The 13,615-nt window shown below is 45.4% G+C and overlaps 1 protein-coding gene across 4 annotated transcripts in view; it reads right to left on the bottom strand.

Moving 5' to 3' along the window:
- Positions 1-1,506: 1,506 nt before the first annotated feature.
- LOC134538418 (multidrug resistance-associated protein 1-like) overlaps positions 1,507-13,615 on the bottom strand; it is a 190,034-nt gene continuing 177,925 nt past the window's right edge. For all 4 annotated transcript variants that reach the window (XM_063379726.1, XM_063379723.1, XM_063379724.1 and 1 more), the window contains one exon: positions 1,507-6,449. In XM_063379726.1, coding sequence (XP_063235796.1) covers positions 6,338-6,449 — 112 coding nt within the window. In that variant the 3' untranslated portion in view covers positions 1,507-6,337. The remainder of the gene's footprint in view (positions 6,450-13,615) is intronic.

Raw genomic sequence — 13,615 nt, 5'->3', positions numbered from 1 at the left:
ACTCGGTGATAATTTCACGAAACTAGTCCCGCAAATGTTTCCAGATAGTGAAATCGCAAGAAACTTTCATTGTTCTCCCACTAAAACTAGCCAGATAATTATTCAATATTTGGGTACATCAGCTGCAGATTGTTACCTATGCAATGAAAACACAATTTTTCACACTGATGATTGATGAATCAACTGACAGTCACTAGGCAGGTTTTAGTGTTAGCAAGGTTCTTTCCATCAGAGATTGTTCAAACTCATCTGTACAAAGTAATGGCTTTGAGTGGTGCTGCAACTGGAGAAAATCTGCTGTGGAAAGGGTTTTCAGCAATCTCAAGATGGTTAAAACTGTTCCCAGATCGTCAATGGAATCACCAATCTTAAATGTGCTGTTGCTTTGCAGAATGAGAACATCTGCAGGTCTGGGTTTCAAGCCCACTGACGAGATGCGGAAAAGAGCACAGAACATGAAAAAGTAGCTAGTTAATGATGTGAAATAAATTTTTTTTAAACTTGTAAATAACTTCAGTTGTAGGGATGTATTTATAGTTTGTAAATAAGAAAATCACCAAAGCCTATACTGAAGAGAATTTTTTAAATTACTTTTAATTTTATTGTGATACCAACTATTAGTTTTGTAATGTAAATTATGTTTTGGAATGCTATGTATATTTAAAATTACCGCGAAAAATAAATTATGTCAATTATGACTATAAATATTACAGGATTTTTAAATGCTGTAAAGAGGATTTAGGAACCTAATTTGGTGGCAGGCCTGGCATAAGGTGTCACAGTATGAAATTATGGGAAAACATGTTTTCCACTGCTTTGTAAACTTGCAAAGGATATTTAGTAAGCTCAACCTTATCAAGACAGCGCACAGGTCGTCTTGAATCGCCAATGCTAAATGCTTTGTTGCATATCTCTTCTAGGAAGAATATGGCAGAATTCCAGCCAACAGAAGAAATGAAGAATCTGAAAAAGTGATATTTAAATACTGCAGTGGTGAAGTGCAGGCTACTTGTGGGTGTGTAAATACTTGTATAAAGTATTAAAAATTGAATTGTTTTGATTGATGTATAGTTACGTACATTATGATCAAGTAATTTTCATAAAAATTGCATATTTTTTTGTATTTTTTAATGTACAGGATATTTCACATTTCAATCAAGGATATTGTTTTCAAAGTGGTGGCAGCCCTGGTTTATATGTTTATAAATTAATTAATCGCATTACCTTTTGGAAGAGGTTGTGTACACATACCTATCTAATTTGAAAACCACAATGTCATTTCCACAAACAAAAGTACTCATCGAGGTAAGTTATAATACCCTTATTTTAATAGCACAGTAGGCCTATAAGTTGGACAAAAAATAGAAATGTAAAATGTCAGTTCTGCTATCAAAATCAAAGCCTGCAGTAAAATTAATATTATAAATATTTCTAGCATCATGTTCTCTTATGGACAGCTGGATGCTAGTTTTGTAAGAAGTCTTATTCAGGAGGAACAAAATAATCTTTGTATAAAACAACTTTATTAAGTACAATCTACAGAAATAAAAGTGACATCCATAATCTACAAATAAAGTACAATTAGGTAAGTAACAAAATTATACACATTATATAACCAACTACACATAGTTTTGGTATCTAAGGTTAATTTACAGTAATTTTGATTGTACAGAAATGGCAGAATTGTGATGTACCATTTCACATTTTTCAAATGAACAGGAACATGTACCAATGGTCATCAAAATAAATAACACTGTTGTGTTAAAAATTATTGTTGAGTCATTTTAATTTTGTCAGGCTAAAAACTAGTCATTAAAAATTATGTTCAACTAAGAATATTTACTTGGCAAGAACACATTTGTGATGAACAATAATTAGAACATGTACACATTAGAAAAATGTAAATAATGGAGCACCTTCTATTTTAAACAGTTGATACCTAGATAAGTATAAATTTCTACAGATTTCTGATTCTGGCTGGATCATTAGTCAAATTTGCAAATTTTCTTTTTTCCCATTTACACCCCTAGGAAATTTGTACCAAAATATCTTTATCTACAAGACAATTTTAGACATGGATGCATATGCATCACATGAATGCACTGTCTGAATCTGCACTTGAAAATGCATTTTTTTTTTGTTACCCTTTCTCGGGTTGTACACTCAACAGAAGTTTCCTTACTGCAAAATCATGGATAGAAGGTGCTCTACTGTATAGGTACAAAAATATGGTTTGACAATCACAGCAACAATTTACACTATCAAAACAGTACATATAACAAAAGGTTATCAAAAACTGCCAACATAAGGTAATTTTATTGTTGCATTTACAAAGAATGCACCAATAATGTATCTTGTAATGTGACGAATTCTTGCAACTTACTAAAACATAATATTTTAAGAAATACCCCAGAAAAAGTACATACGTAAGTACATACTGTTGTAACACATTTATAAAATTAGTAATGACAGAACTTTCAAACTAGAGAAAATTCTGTAACAACCAAAAAAATTATACAATCAAACTATAATTTATAAATACAGGTCACTAAATTTTTTTAAAATTCACATACCTACACCAACTTTTGTACCTCGCTACTTATGCTGGTTGATTGCAGCTATCGACTTGATGTTTTCTAGTAAACAGTAAAATCCTGCTTTGTCCACCTTGGCATGATACACCTGGATGCAAACATATTTTTTACGTTTATTAGTTATTCTATCTGTACTTCTAACACATTACCTTAAATGGAACAACAAATTGTTTAACATATTAAATCTGTGTTATTTAATAACATTGCATTTGTTTTTGTAACTAGTAATACATAGAACCTTTAATAAATGCTGTTCATGAATGATTGAGTAGGTCTTAAGGGGAGAATGAAACCACTCATTTTATGTCAATTTTAATATTATTTGTATCTGTGCACCTTGCATGTTATAGTTTCCATAGGAACACATTACATTAGCATGTGAAAATATTACAATTTCATTACTGAACAACACTGCATTTTCTTATAAAAAGTATACATCAAGTGGTGCATGTTTTGCCAGATCTTGACCATGTATTGTTTTCTTTTTACGTATGCTTTTCATTAGTATGTACTTGTCTATGCACTTCTAGGAAATCTTTTTAACGGGTGTTGATGTTAGATCAAACTGAAGAAAAATCCATCTCTCAATGGTGACTTATTTGCAATCAGATTTAGGTAAATTGCTGATAACTGTTAAAGTAATTTTGAAGTTTGAACGAATAAAGCTGTAATTTAACAGACATAATTTTTTTTTTGCGGTAAAATGTGTGGATGTAAACCAAGAACCAATTTTTAAGAACCAGAATAAAGCTGTGAACAGGGAGAAAAAGTAAAATCAATTTATCACTACTTAGCACTTGATGAAATATTAAATAAACAAGTATCTAATCAATAGTATATCCATTTTTTCAGGGGGGTTGGGGGAAAAGAGAGACAGACGAACATGACTTACATAACCTCATCCGGTAAAAAGAATAATCTTTATGCAATTTGCCTCCAAGATCCATATAGTTTAAACCCTTGGTACTATGTTGACTTCACACAAAACCTACTCACGAAACAAACCAGCGAATGCAATCAATTCATAAGTTGGCGACCTAATGTAGTTACATCGAGACGTAACATAAATGTAAAATATTAAATCATCTTCCTCCAAAAAATCAAGTGAAAGTATAAATATATGGCTAAATGGCTACTAAGCCACACAATTTTTGTGTATTACAAAACACTGATCTCACAAACACTGACAATACAGCCATATTAAGGCACAAATATTCAAACAAAATAAATTCTATGATGCTACGAAGCAAGAGTTTATGTGCCATTTTTAAAAAACAGAATTAGCATTAGTCTTTGACATGTATACCAACATTTGTTAAAAAAAAATTATTTTGACAACATTTATTCAGTATTGACTGACTTAAAAATAATATATATTGGCTTGTTCTGTTACTTCTTAGCACCACAGTGTTATCAAAACTACAGTTCAGGCCTTATCTTCATCATAGAAAGCTAGTTGGTCAATCCCCTGGAACACTGTTATACCATGCTTATGTTTACCTGTTGACAAGACAAGGTTATTCACAAAGCACAGGTACCTATCTTTACAATATCAAACATTTTAAAAAGACATTAGTAGTATTCGATTGGTTCCAAAAATATTCAGATTCCATAATAATTCACACTCTTTATGACAATGATCATCAAACTATTTCTACTTTGTAGACTCAGATTAAAAAAAAATTGTTATTTACAAATGTAATTTCAAATAATTTTTTACTTACAATTAGTATTGCCACTAATAAATGGCTTATAAAGATAAAGTACTATAATTTAAGTACCTGAAAGCCCTGTAATAAATTAATTGGTAAGATTAAGTAAACATTTAACTTAAATCACTTCAATTTAATATAAAACAGATTTTAAAAAAAATACTGTAAAAATAATAAAGTTGACACATTAATGTTAAGATTTTTATACTTTGACAAAATTATAGTTGTCAACAATGAATCAAAATTGCTATAAAACTACACTTGAATTATGCAATTTTGTGATGATGAAACTTGTAAAATAATGTTTTGATAACGCTAGTTACTACCAAGTTTGCTGTAAATATGAAAAATATGAATTAGAGTATTTACTTAACTCAATTTAAATAAATTGTGTTCACCCAACAAGACAATCCTAATACATAAAATAGGAAACCATGATAATTTTAAGGATTTCCTATTAACTGGATGCATAAATAACATATACAGTGATAAAACACCACCTTGATTAACTAAGTAAACTCCAAATTCTTTAACCAAACCCTTCTTAATTGAAGAAAACACACATTAAAACAGACAAGACTCCTGGTAAATTGGCTCAATACCTTGACTTAACAATAAAAAAAATAATGAATCAAAAATCAAAATTAGTGGAGTATTTCCACTTTAGTGGGATGTTGCCTGAACAGTCAATTGACTCTGATGACCCTATTAAATAACAAGTTACTCCAAATTTCAAGATTTTGCTGTAGAGGAAGAACAGACCAACTTTGACTTCAAAAACACTTATCTTTGTAATGAATGGAATCTATTGCTTCCAGTACCACAATTGACCCAACACAAAGACAAAATCATTGAAACACTGGGTTATGTTGTTACACCATTCATGTGTGCTGTGTTGTTTAAAATGTGAGAAGATTTTAGTTTTTAGAAGTAAGCTTTGAATAGAAAATTGACATTAATTGTACATGTAATAACTTACAGATAAACATCTAATTTGTATAAAATGCTCTTCAACTATCATACTTTACAAGCTTAAAAAGATTTAGTCATGAGAGAAATAGCTCAAATTAGACCATAATAGCTTGTATGAATATGTATAAATGATTTCAAAACTGAAATAAATAACAGAACATTAAGTATTTAAGACTTGGATGGATTTATAAAACTAGCCATAGTTTAATTTTGATATTATTTCATTATGTAGTGATTCAATGTCTACACTTAGTATACTGTGCAACATATTTTTTTCCCTCTTTTCAATTTTTGGATTAATTGCACCACCTTGACAAAATGGCTCAACAAATAAACAAAAAAGAATAAATTCATAACAAAAGGGCTCAAATTATCAATTAACAGATACAAAAAAGAATTTATTCCTAAAAAAGCAGGTACTCAAATTTTCAATTAAATTTTAGTAGATTCAGAGTCACAGATACATAAGATGCATATAAATATAAAAACAAATGTCAACAATTAAAAACTTAATTGACTGGGTTGACAAACCCAGGATAATTGATACATAGATAGCAGATCCTTGAGCTCAGTTACTTTGTGTGTCACAAATCTCGCTTGTAAAACAAGTGTTATCTCCAACTTACAACCTTATTCTGTCCTTTACTTCTTGGCCATGGCAGTGTGTATGAATAAAAACAACATATGTATGTATGTATGTACTTCCTGATAAAGATCTGGATTCTATCACTTTAATTAGCTGTGGTATGAGTAATTTTAGGTGCCAATTTTCACAAATTATTATTTAAACTAAGAGGTTTCTTGGGTTTATAAAAATAACATAATCTATAAGAAAACTAATTGACCAATTTTTTTTTCCTTCAGTATAATGCAGTTTTATGTAGTACGCTATTTCGAGAAAATTAACTCTACATTACCCAAACGGTAAATGAACATGCACAGTTCAAATCGCTGATAGAAAAACAACATCCATCACATACATCATGAGAATCACAACTTCCTTCAACAAGTACATACTCCTAAGTAAGTAAGTAAGTAAGTTAGTTTAAAGGATGGAAGTTACTCGAGACCCGCATCCTTTGCCATGCTGTAAAACACGGAGTGCTTATTGCTCAGCAACGTGGCAGGCTTGTCGTACTCCACTACTTTGCCTTTATCCAGCACAATGACCCTGAAAACATACACAAGGAAATAATGAATAAGTTAACTTCTACACACATCACATTTGTGAACATCTTCACTTAAGGCTTCCTCTTACACACCATGTTCCTATAAATTTATCCCTATAGCTCTCGTGCATTTTATATTTTGTCTCCAATTATCTCAGGAGATAATCCATTAATATTACATAATAGCTCTACAAAGCCATGCAAGTAAGATCACCTAATTGTGTGATCTTTTACAGTTTCAAAATCACATTTAGGAAATACCTAGCACTGGTGCCGGAGCACCATGTCTTATAAAGCGAAAAAGAAAGACATGTGGCGACGTGCGTGTTCCCTCCTTACTCCTTCCCACCCCTTGACTTCTGTGTTCTAGGAGTCGAATCCCCTCCCCCTTGACTGCTGTGTTCTAGGAGTCGTGCCCCCTCCCCCTAGACTGCTGTGTTCTAGGAGTCGTGCTCCCTCCCCCTTGACTGCTGTGTTCTAGGAGTCGTGCCCCCTCCCCCTTGATTGCTGTGTTCTAGGAGTCATGCCCCCTCCCCCTTGACTGCTGTGTTCTAGGAGTCGTCCCCCTCCCCCTTGACTGCTGTGTTCTAGGAGTCGTGCCACCTCCCCCTTGACTGCTGTGTTCTAGGACTCGTGCCCCCTCCCCCTGACTGCTGTGTTCTAGGAGTCGTGCTCCCTCCCCCTAGACTGCTGTGTTCAAGGAGTCGTGCCCCCTCCCCCTGACTGCTGTGTTCTAGGAGTCGTGCTCCCTCCCCCTTGACTGCTGTGTTCTAGGAGTCGTGCTCCCTCCCCCTTGACTGCTGTGTTCTAGGAGTCGTGCCCCCTCCCCCTGACTGCTGTGTTCTAGGAGTCGTGCCCCCTCCCCCTGACTGCTGTGTTCTAGGAGTCGTGCTCCCTCCCCCTTGACTGCTGTGTTCTAGGAGTCGTGCTCCCTCCCCCTTGACTGCTGTGTTCTAGGAGTCGTACCCCCTCCCCCTGACTGCTGTGTTCTAGGAGTCGTGCCCCCTCCCCCTTGACTGCTGTGTTCTAGGAGTTGTGCCCCCTCCCCCTTGACTGCTGTGTTCTAGGAGTCGTGCCCCCTCCCCCTAGACTGCTGTGTTCTAGGAGTCGTGCCCCCTCCCCCTTGACTGCTGTGTTCTAGGAGTCGTGCCCCCTCCCCCTTGACTGCTGTGTTCTAGGAGTCGTGCCCCCTCCCCCTTGACTGCTGTGTTCTAGGAGTCATGCTCCCTCCCCCTTGACTGCTGTGTTCTAGGAGTCGTGCCCCCTCCCCCTAGACTGCTGTGTTCTAGGAGTCGTGCTCCCTCCCCCTTGACTGCTTTGTTCTAGGAGTCGTGCCCCCTCCCCCTTGACTGCTGTGTTCTAGGAGTTGTGCCCCCTCCCCCTTGACTGCTGTGTTCTAGGAGTCGTGCCCCCTCCCCCTAGACTGCTGTGTTCTAGGAGTCGTGCCCCCTCCCCCTTGACTGCTGTGTTCTAGGAGTCGTGCCCCCTCCCCCTTGACTGCTGTGTTCTAGGAGTCGTGCCCCCTCCCCCTTGACTGCTGTGTTCTAGGAGTCATGCTCCCTCCCCCTTGACTGCTGTGTTCTAGGAGTCGTGCCCCCTCCCCCTAGACTGCTGTGTTCTAGGAGTCGTGCTCCCTCCCCCTTGACTGCTTTGTTCTAGGAGTCGTGCCCCCTCCCCTATGATTGCAGTGTTCTAGGAGTCATGCCCCCTCCCCCTTGACTGCTGTGTTCTAGGAGTCGTCCCCCTCCCCCTTGACTGCTGTGTTCTAGGAGTCGTGCCCCATCTCCCTTGACTGCTGTGTTCTAGGAGTCGTGCTCCCTCCCCCTTGACTGCTGTGTTCTAGGAGTCGTGCTCCCTCCCCCTAGACTGCTGTGTTCTAGGAGTCGTGCTCCCTCCCCCTAGACTGCTGTGTTCTAGGAGTCGTGCTCCCTCTCCCTAGACTGCTGTGTTCTAGGAGTCGTGCCCCCTCCCCCTTGACTGCTGTGTTCTAGGAGTTGTGCCCCCTCCCCCTTGACTGCTGTGTTCTAGGAGTCGTGCCCCCTCCCCCTTGACTGCAGTGTTCTAGGAGTCGTGCTCCCTCCCCCTTGACTGCTGTGTTCTAGGAGTCGTGCTCCCTCCCCCTTGATTGCTATGTTCTAGGAGTCGTGCCCCCTCCCCCTAGACTGCTGTGTTCTAGGAGTCGTGCTCCCTCCCCCTAGACTGCTGTGTTCTAGGAGTCGTGCTCCCTCCCCCTAGACTGCTGTGTTCTAGGAGTCGTGCCCCCTCCCCCTTGACTGCTGTGTTCTAGGAGTCGTGCCCCCTCCCCCTTGGCTGCTGTGTTCTAGGAGTCGTGCTCCCTCCCCCTTGACTGCTGTGTTCTAAGAGTCGTGCCCCCTCCCCCTTTACTGCTGTGTTCTAGGAGTCGTGCCCCATCTCCCTTGACTGCTGTGTTCTAGGAGTCGTGCCCCATCTCCCTTGACTGCTGTGTTCTAGGAGTCGTGCTCCCTCCCCCTTAACTGCTGTGTTCTAGGAGTCGTGCCCCATCTCCCTTGACTGCTGTGTTCTAGGAGTCGTGCCCCATCTCCCTTGACTGCTGTGTTCTAGGAGTCGTGCCCCATCTCCCTTGACTGCTGTGTTCTAGGAGTCGTGCTCCCTCCACCTTGACTGCTGTGTTCTAGGATTCGTGCCCCCTCCCCCTTGACTGCTGTGCTCTAGGAGTCGTGCCCCCTCCTCCTTGACTGCTGTGTTCTAGGAGTCGTGCCCCATCTCCCTTGACTGCTGTGTTCTAGGAGTCGTGCCCCCTCCCCCTAGACTGCTGTGTTCTAGGAGTCATGATCCCTCCCCCTTGACTGCTGTGTTCTAGGAGTCGTGCCCCCTCCCACTTGACTGCTGTGTTCTAGGAGTCGTGCTCCCTCCCCCTTGACTGCTGTGTTCTAGGAGTCGTGCCCCATCTCCCTTGACTGTTGTGTTCTAGGAGTCGTGCTCCCTCCACCTTGACTGCTGTGTTCTAGGAGTCGTGCCCCCTCCCCCTTGACTGCTGTGTTCTAGGAGTCGTGCTCCCTCCCCCTTGACTGCTGTTTTCTAGGAGTCGTGCCCCCTCCCCCTTGACTGCTGTGTTCTAGGAGTCATGCCCCCTCCCCCTTGACTGCTGTGTTCTAGGAGTCGTGCCCCATCTCCCTTGACTGCTGTGTTCTAGGAGTCGTGCTCCCTCCCCCTTGACTGCTGTGTTCTAGGAGTCGTGCCCCCTCCCCCTTGTCTGCTGTGTTCTAGGAGTCGTGCCCCCTCCCCCTGACTGCTGTGTTCTAGGAGTCGTGCCCCCTCCCCCTTGTCTGCTGTGTTCTAGGAGTCGTGCCCCTTCCCCCTTGACTGCTGTGTTCTAGGAGTCGTGCCCCCTCCCCCTAGACTGCTGTGTTCTAGGAGTCGTGCTCCCTCCCCCTTGACTGCTGTGTTCTAGGAGTCGTGCCCCCTCCCCCTAGACTGCTGTGTTGTAGGAGTCGTGCCCCCTCCCCCTTGACTGCTGTGTTCTAGGAGTCGTGCCCCCTCCCCCTTGACTGCTGTGTTCTAGGAGTCGTGCCCCCTCCCCCTTGACTGCTGTGTTCTAGGAGTCGTGCTCCCTCCCCCTTGACTGCTGTGTTCTAGGAGTCGTGCCCCCTTCCCCTGACTGGTGTGTTCTAGGAGTCGTGCTCCCTCCCCCTAGACTGCTGTGTTCTAGGAGTCGTGCCCCCTCCCCCTTGACTGCTGTGTTCTAGGAGTCGTGCCCCCTCCCCCTTGACTGCTGTGTTCTAGGAGTTGTGCCCCCTCCCCCTTGACTGCTGTGTTCTAGGAGTCGTGCACCCTCCCCCTTGACTTCTGTGTTCTAGGAGTCGTGCCCCCTCCCCCTAGACTGCTGTGTTCTAGGAGTCGTGCTCCCTCCCCCTAGACTGCTGTGTTCTATGAGTCGTGCTCCCTCCCCCTTGACTGCTGTGTTCTAGGAGTCGTGCCCCCTCCCCCTAGACTGCTGTGTTCTAGGAGTCGTGCTCCCTCCCCCTAGACTGCTGTGTTCTAGGAGTCGTGCTCCCTCCCCCTTGACTGCTGTGTTCTAGGAGTCGTGCCCCCTCCCTTTTGACTGCTGTGTTCTAGGAGTCGTGCTCCCTCCCCCTAGACTGCTGTGTTCTAGGAGTCGTGCTCCCTCCCCCTTGACTGCTGTGTTCTAGGAGTCGTGCTCCCTCCCCCTAGACTGCTGTGTTCTAGGAGTCGTGCCCCCTCCCCCTAGACTACTGTGTTCTAGGAGTCGTGCCCCCTCCCCCTTGACTGCTGTGTTCTAGGAGTCGTGCCCCCTCCCCCTTGACTGCTGTGTTCTAGGAGTCGTGCCCCCTCCCCCTTGACTGCTGTGTTCTAGGAGTCGTGCCCCCTCCCCCTTGACTGCTGTGTTCTAGGAGTCGTGCTCCCTCCCCCTTGACTGCTGTTTTCTAGGAGTCGTGCCCCCTCCCCCTTGACTGCTGTGTTCTAGGAGTCATGCCCCCTCCCCCTTGACTGCTGTGTTCTAGGAGTCGTGCCCCATCTCCCACGACTGCTGTGTTCTAGGAGTCGTGCTCCCTCCCCCTTGACTGCTGTGTTCTAGGAGTCGTGCCCCCTCCCCCTAGACTGCTGTGTTCTAGGAGTCGTGCCCCGTCCCCCTTGACTGCTGTGTTCTAGGAGTCGTGCCCCCTCCCCCTTGACTGCTGTGTTCTAGGAGTCGTGCCCCCTCCCCCTTGACTGCTGAGTTCTAGAAGTCGTGCCCCCTCCCCCTAGACTGCTGTGTTCTAGGAGTCGTGCCCCCTCCCCCTTGACTGCTGTGTTCTAGGAGTCATGCTCCCTCCCCCTTGACTGCTGTGTTCTAGGAGTCGTGCCCCCTCCCCCTTGACTGCTGTGTTCTAGGAGTCGTGCCCCCTCCCCCTTGACTGCTTTGTTCTAGGATTCGTGCCCCCTCCCCCTTGATTGCTGTGTTCTAGAAGTCATGCCCCCTCCCCCTTGACTGCTGTGTTCTAGGAGTCGTGCCACCTCCCCCTTGACTGCTGTGTTCTAGGAGTCGTGCCCCCTCCCCCTTGACTGCTGTGTTCTAGGAGTCGTGCCCCCTCCCCCTTGACTGCTGTGTTCTAGGAGTGGTTCTCCCTCCCCCTTGACTGCTATGTTCTAGGAGTCGTGCCCCCTCCCCCTAGACTGCTGTGTTCTAGGAGTCGTGCTCCCTCCCCCTAGACTGCTGTGTTCTAGGAGTCGTGCTCCCTCCCCCTAGACTGCTGTGTTCTAGGAGTCGTGCCCCCTCTCCCTTGACTGCTGTGTTCTAGGAGTCGTGCCCCCTCCCCCTTGACTGCTGTGTTCTAGGAGTCGTGCCCCCCCCCCTTGACTGCTGTGTTCTAGGAGTCGTGCTCCCTCCCCCTTGACTGCTGTGTTCTAAGAGTCGTGCCCCCTCCCCCTTTACTGCTGTGTTCTAGGAGTCGTGCCCCATCTCCCTTGACTGCTGTGTTCTAGGAGTCGTGCCCCATCTCCCTTGACTGCTGTGTTCTAGGAGTCGTGCTCCCTCCACCTTGACTGCTGTGTTCTAGGATTCGTGCCCCCTCCCCCTTGACTGCTGTGTTCTAGGAGTCGTGCCCCCTCCTCCTTGACTGCTGTGTTCTAGGAGTCGTGCCCCATCTCCCTTGACTGCTGTGTTCTAGGAGTCGTACCCCCTCCCCCTAGACTGCTGTGTTCTAGGAGTCATGATCCCTCCCCCTTGACTGCTGTGTTCTAGGAGTCGTGCCCCCTCCCACTTGACTGCTGTGTTCTAGGAGTCGCTACCTCCCCCTTGACTGCTGTGTTCTAGGAGTCGTGCCCCATCTCCCTTGACTGCTGTGTTCTAGGAGTCGTGCTCCCTCCACCTTGACTGCTGTGTTCTAGGAGTCGTGCCCCCTCCCCCTTGACTGCTGTGTTCTAGGAGTCGTGCTCCCTCCCCCTTGACTGCTGTTTTCTAGGAGTCGTGCCCCCTCCCCCTTGACTGCTGTGTTCTAGGAGTCATGCCCCCTCCCCCTTGACTGCTGTGTTCTAGGAGTCGTGCCCCATCTCCCTTGACTGCTGTGTTCTAGGAGTCGTGCTCCCTCCCCCTTGACTGCTGTGTTCTAGGAGTCGTGCTCCCTCCCCCTAGACTGCTGTGTTCTAGGAGTCATGCCCCCTCCCCCTTGACTGCTGTGTTCTAGGAGTCGTGCCCCCTCCCCCTTGTCTTCTGTGTTCTAGGAGTCGTGCCCCCTCCCCCTGACTGCTGTGTTCTAGGAGTCGTGCTCCCTCCCCCTAGACTGCTGTGTTCTAGGAGTCGTGCCCCCTCCCCCTTGACTGCTGTGTTCTAGGAGTCCTGCCTCCTCCCCCTTGACTGCTGTGTTCTAGGAGTCGTGCCCCCTACCCCTGACTGCTGTGTTCTAGGAGTCGTGCTCCCTCCCCCTACACTGCTGTGTTCTAGGAGTCGTGCTCCCTCCCCCTTGACTGCTGTGTTCTAGGAGTCGTGCCCCCTCCCCCTAGACTGCTGTGTTCTAGGAGTCGTGCCCCCTCCCCCTTGACTGCTGTGTTCTAGGAGTCGTGCCCCCTCCCCCTTGACTGCTGTGTTCTAGGAGTCGTGCCCCCTCCCCCTTGACTGCTGTGTTCTAGGAGTCGTGCTCCCTCCACCTTGACTGCTGTGTTCTAGGAGTCGTGCCCCCTCCCCCTTGACTGCTGTGTTCTAGGAGTCGTGCCCCATCTCCCTTGACTGCTGTGTTCTAGGAGTCGTGCTCCCTCCCCCTTGACTGCTGTGTTCTAGGAGTTGTGCCCCCTCCCCCTTGACTGCTGTGTTCTAGGAGTCGTGCCCCCTCCCCCTAGACTGCTGTGTTCTAGGAGTCGTGCCCCCTCCCCCTTGACTGCTGTGTTCTAGGAGTCGTGCCCCCTCCCCCTTGACTGCTGTGTTCTAGGAGTCGTGCCCCCTCCCCCTTGACTGCTGTGTTCTAGGAGTCATGCTCCCTCCCCCTTGACTGCTGTGTTCTAGGAGTCGTGCCCCCTCCCCCTAGACTGCTGTGTTCTAGGAGTCGTGCTCCCTCCCCCTTGACTGCTTTGTTCTAGGAGTCGTGCCCCCTCCCCCTTGACTGCTGTGTTCTAGGAGTTGTGCCCCCTCCCCCTTGACTGCTGTGTTCTAGGAGTCGTGCCCCCTCCCCCTAGACTGCTGTGTTCTAGGAGT

Source organism: Bacillus rossius, chromosome 13, assembly GCF_032445375.1.
Source record: "Bacillus rossius redtenbacheri isolate Brsri chromosome 13, Brsri_v3, whole genome shotgun sequence".
In the NCBI taxonomy this organism is placed as follows: domain Eukaryota; kingdom Metazoa; phylum Arthropoda; class Insecta; order Phasmatodea; family Bacillidae; genus Bacillus; species Bacillus rossius.
The sequence above is the reverse complement of the archived record's forward strand: the minus strand, read 5'-3'. Positions and strand labels throughout refer to the sequence as shown.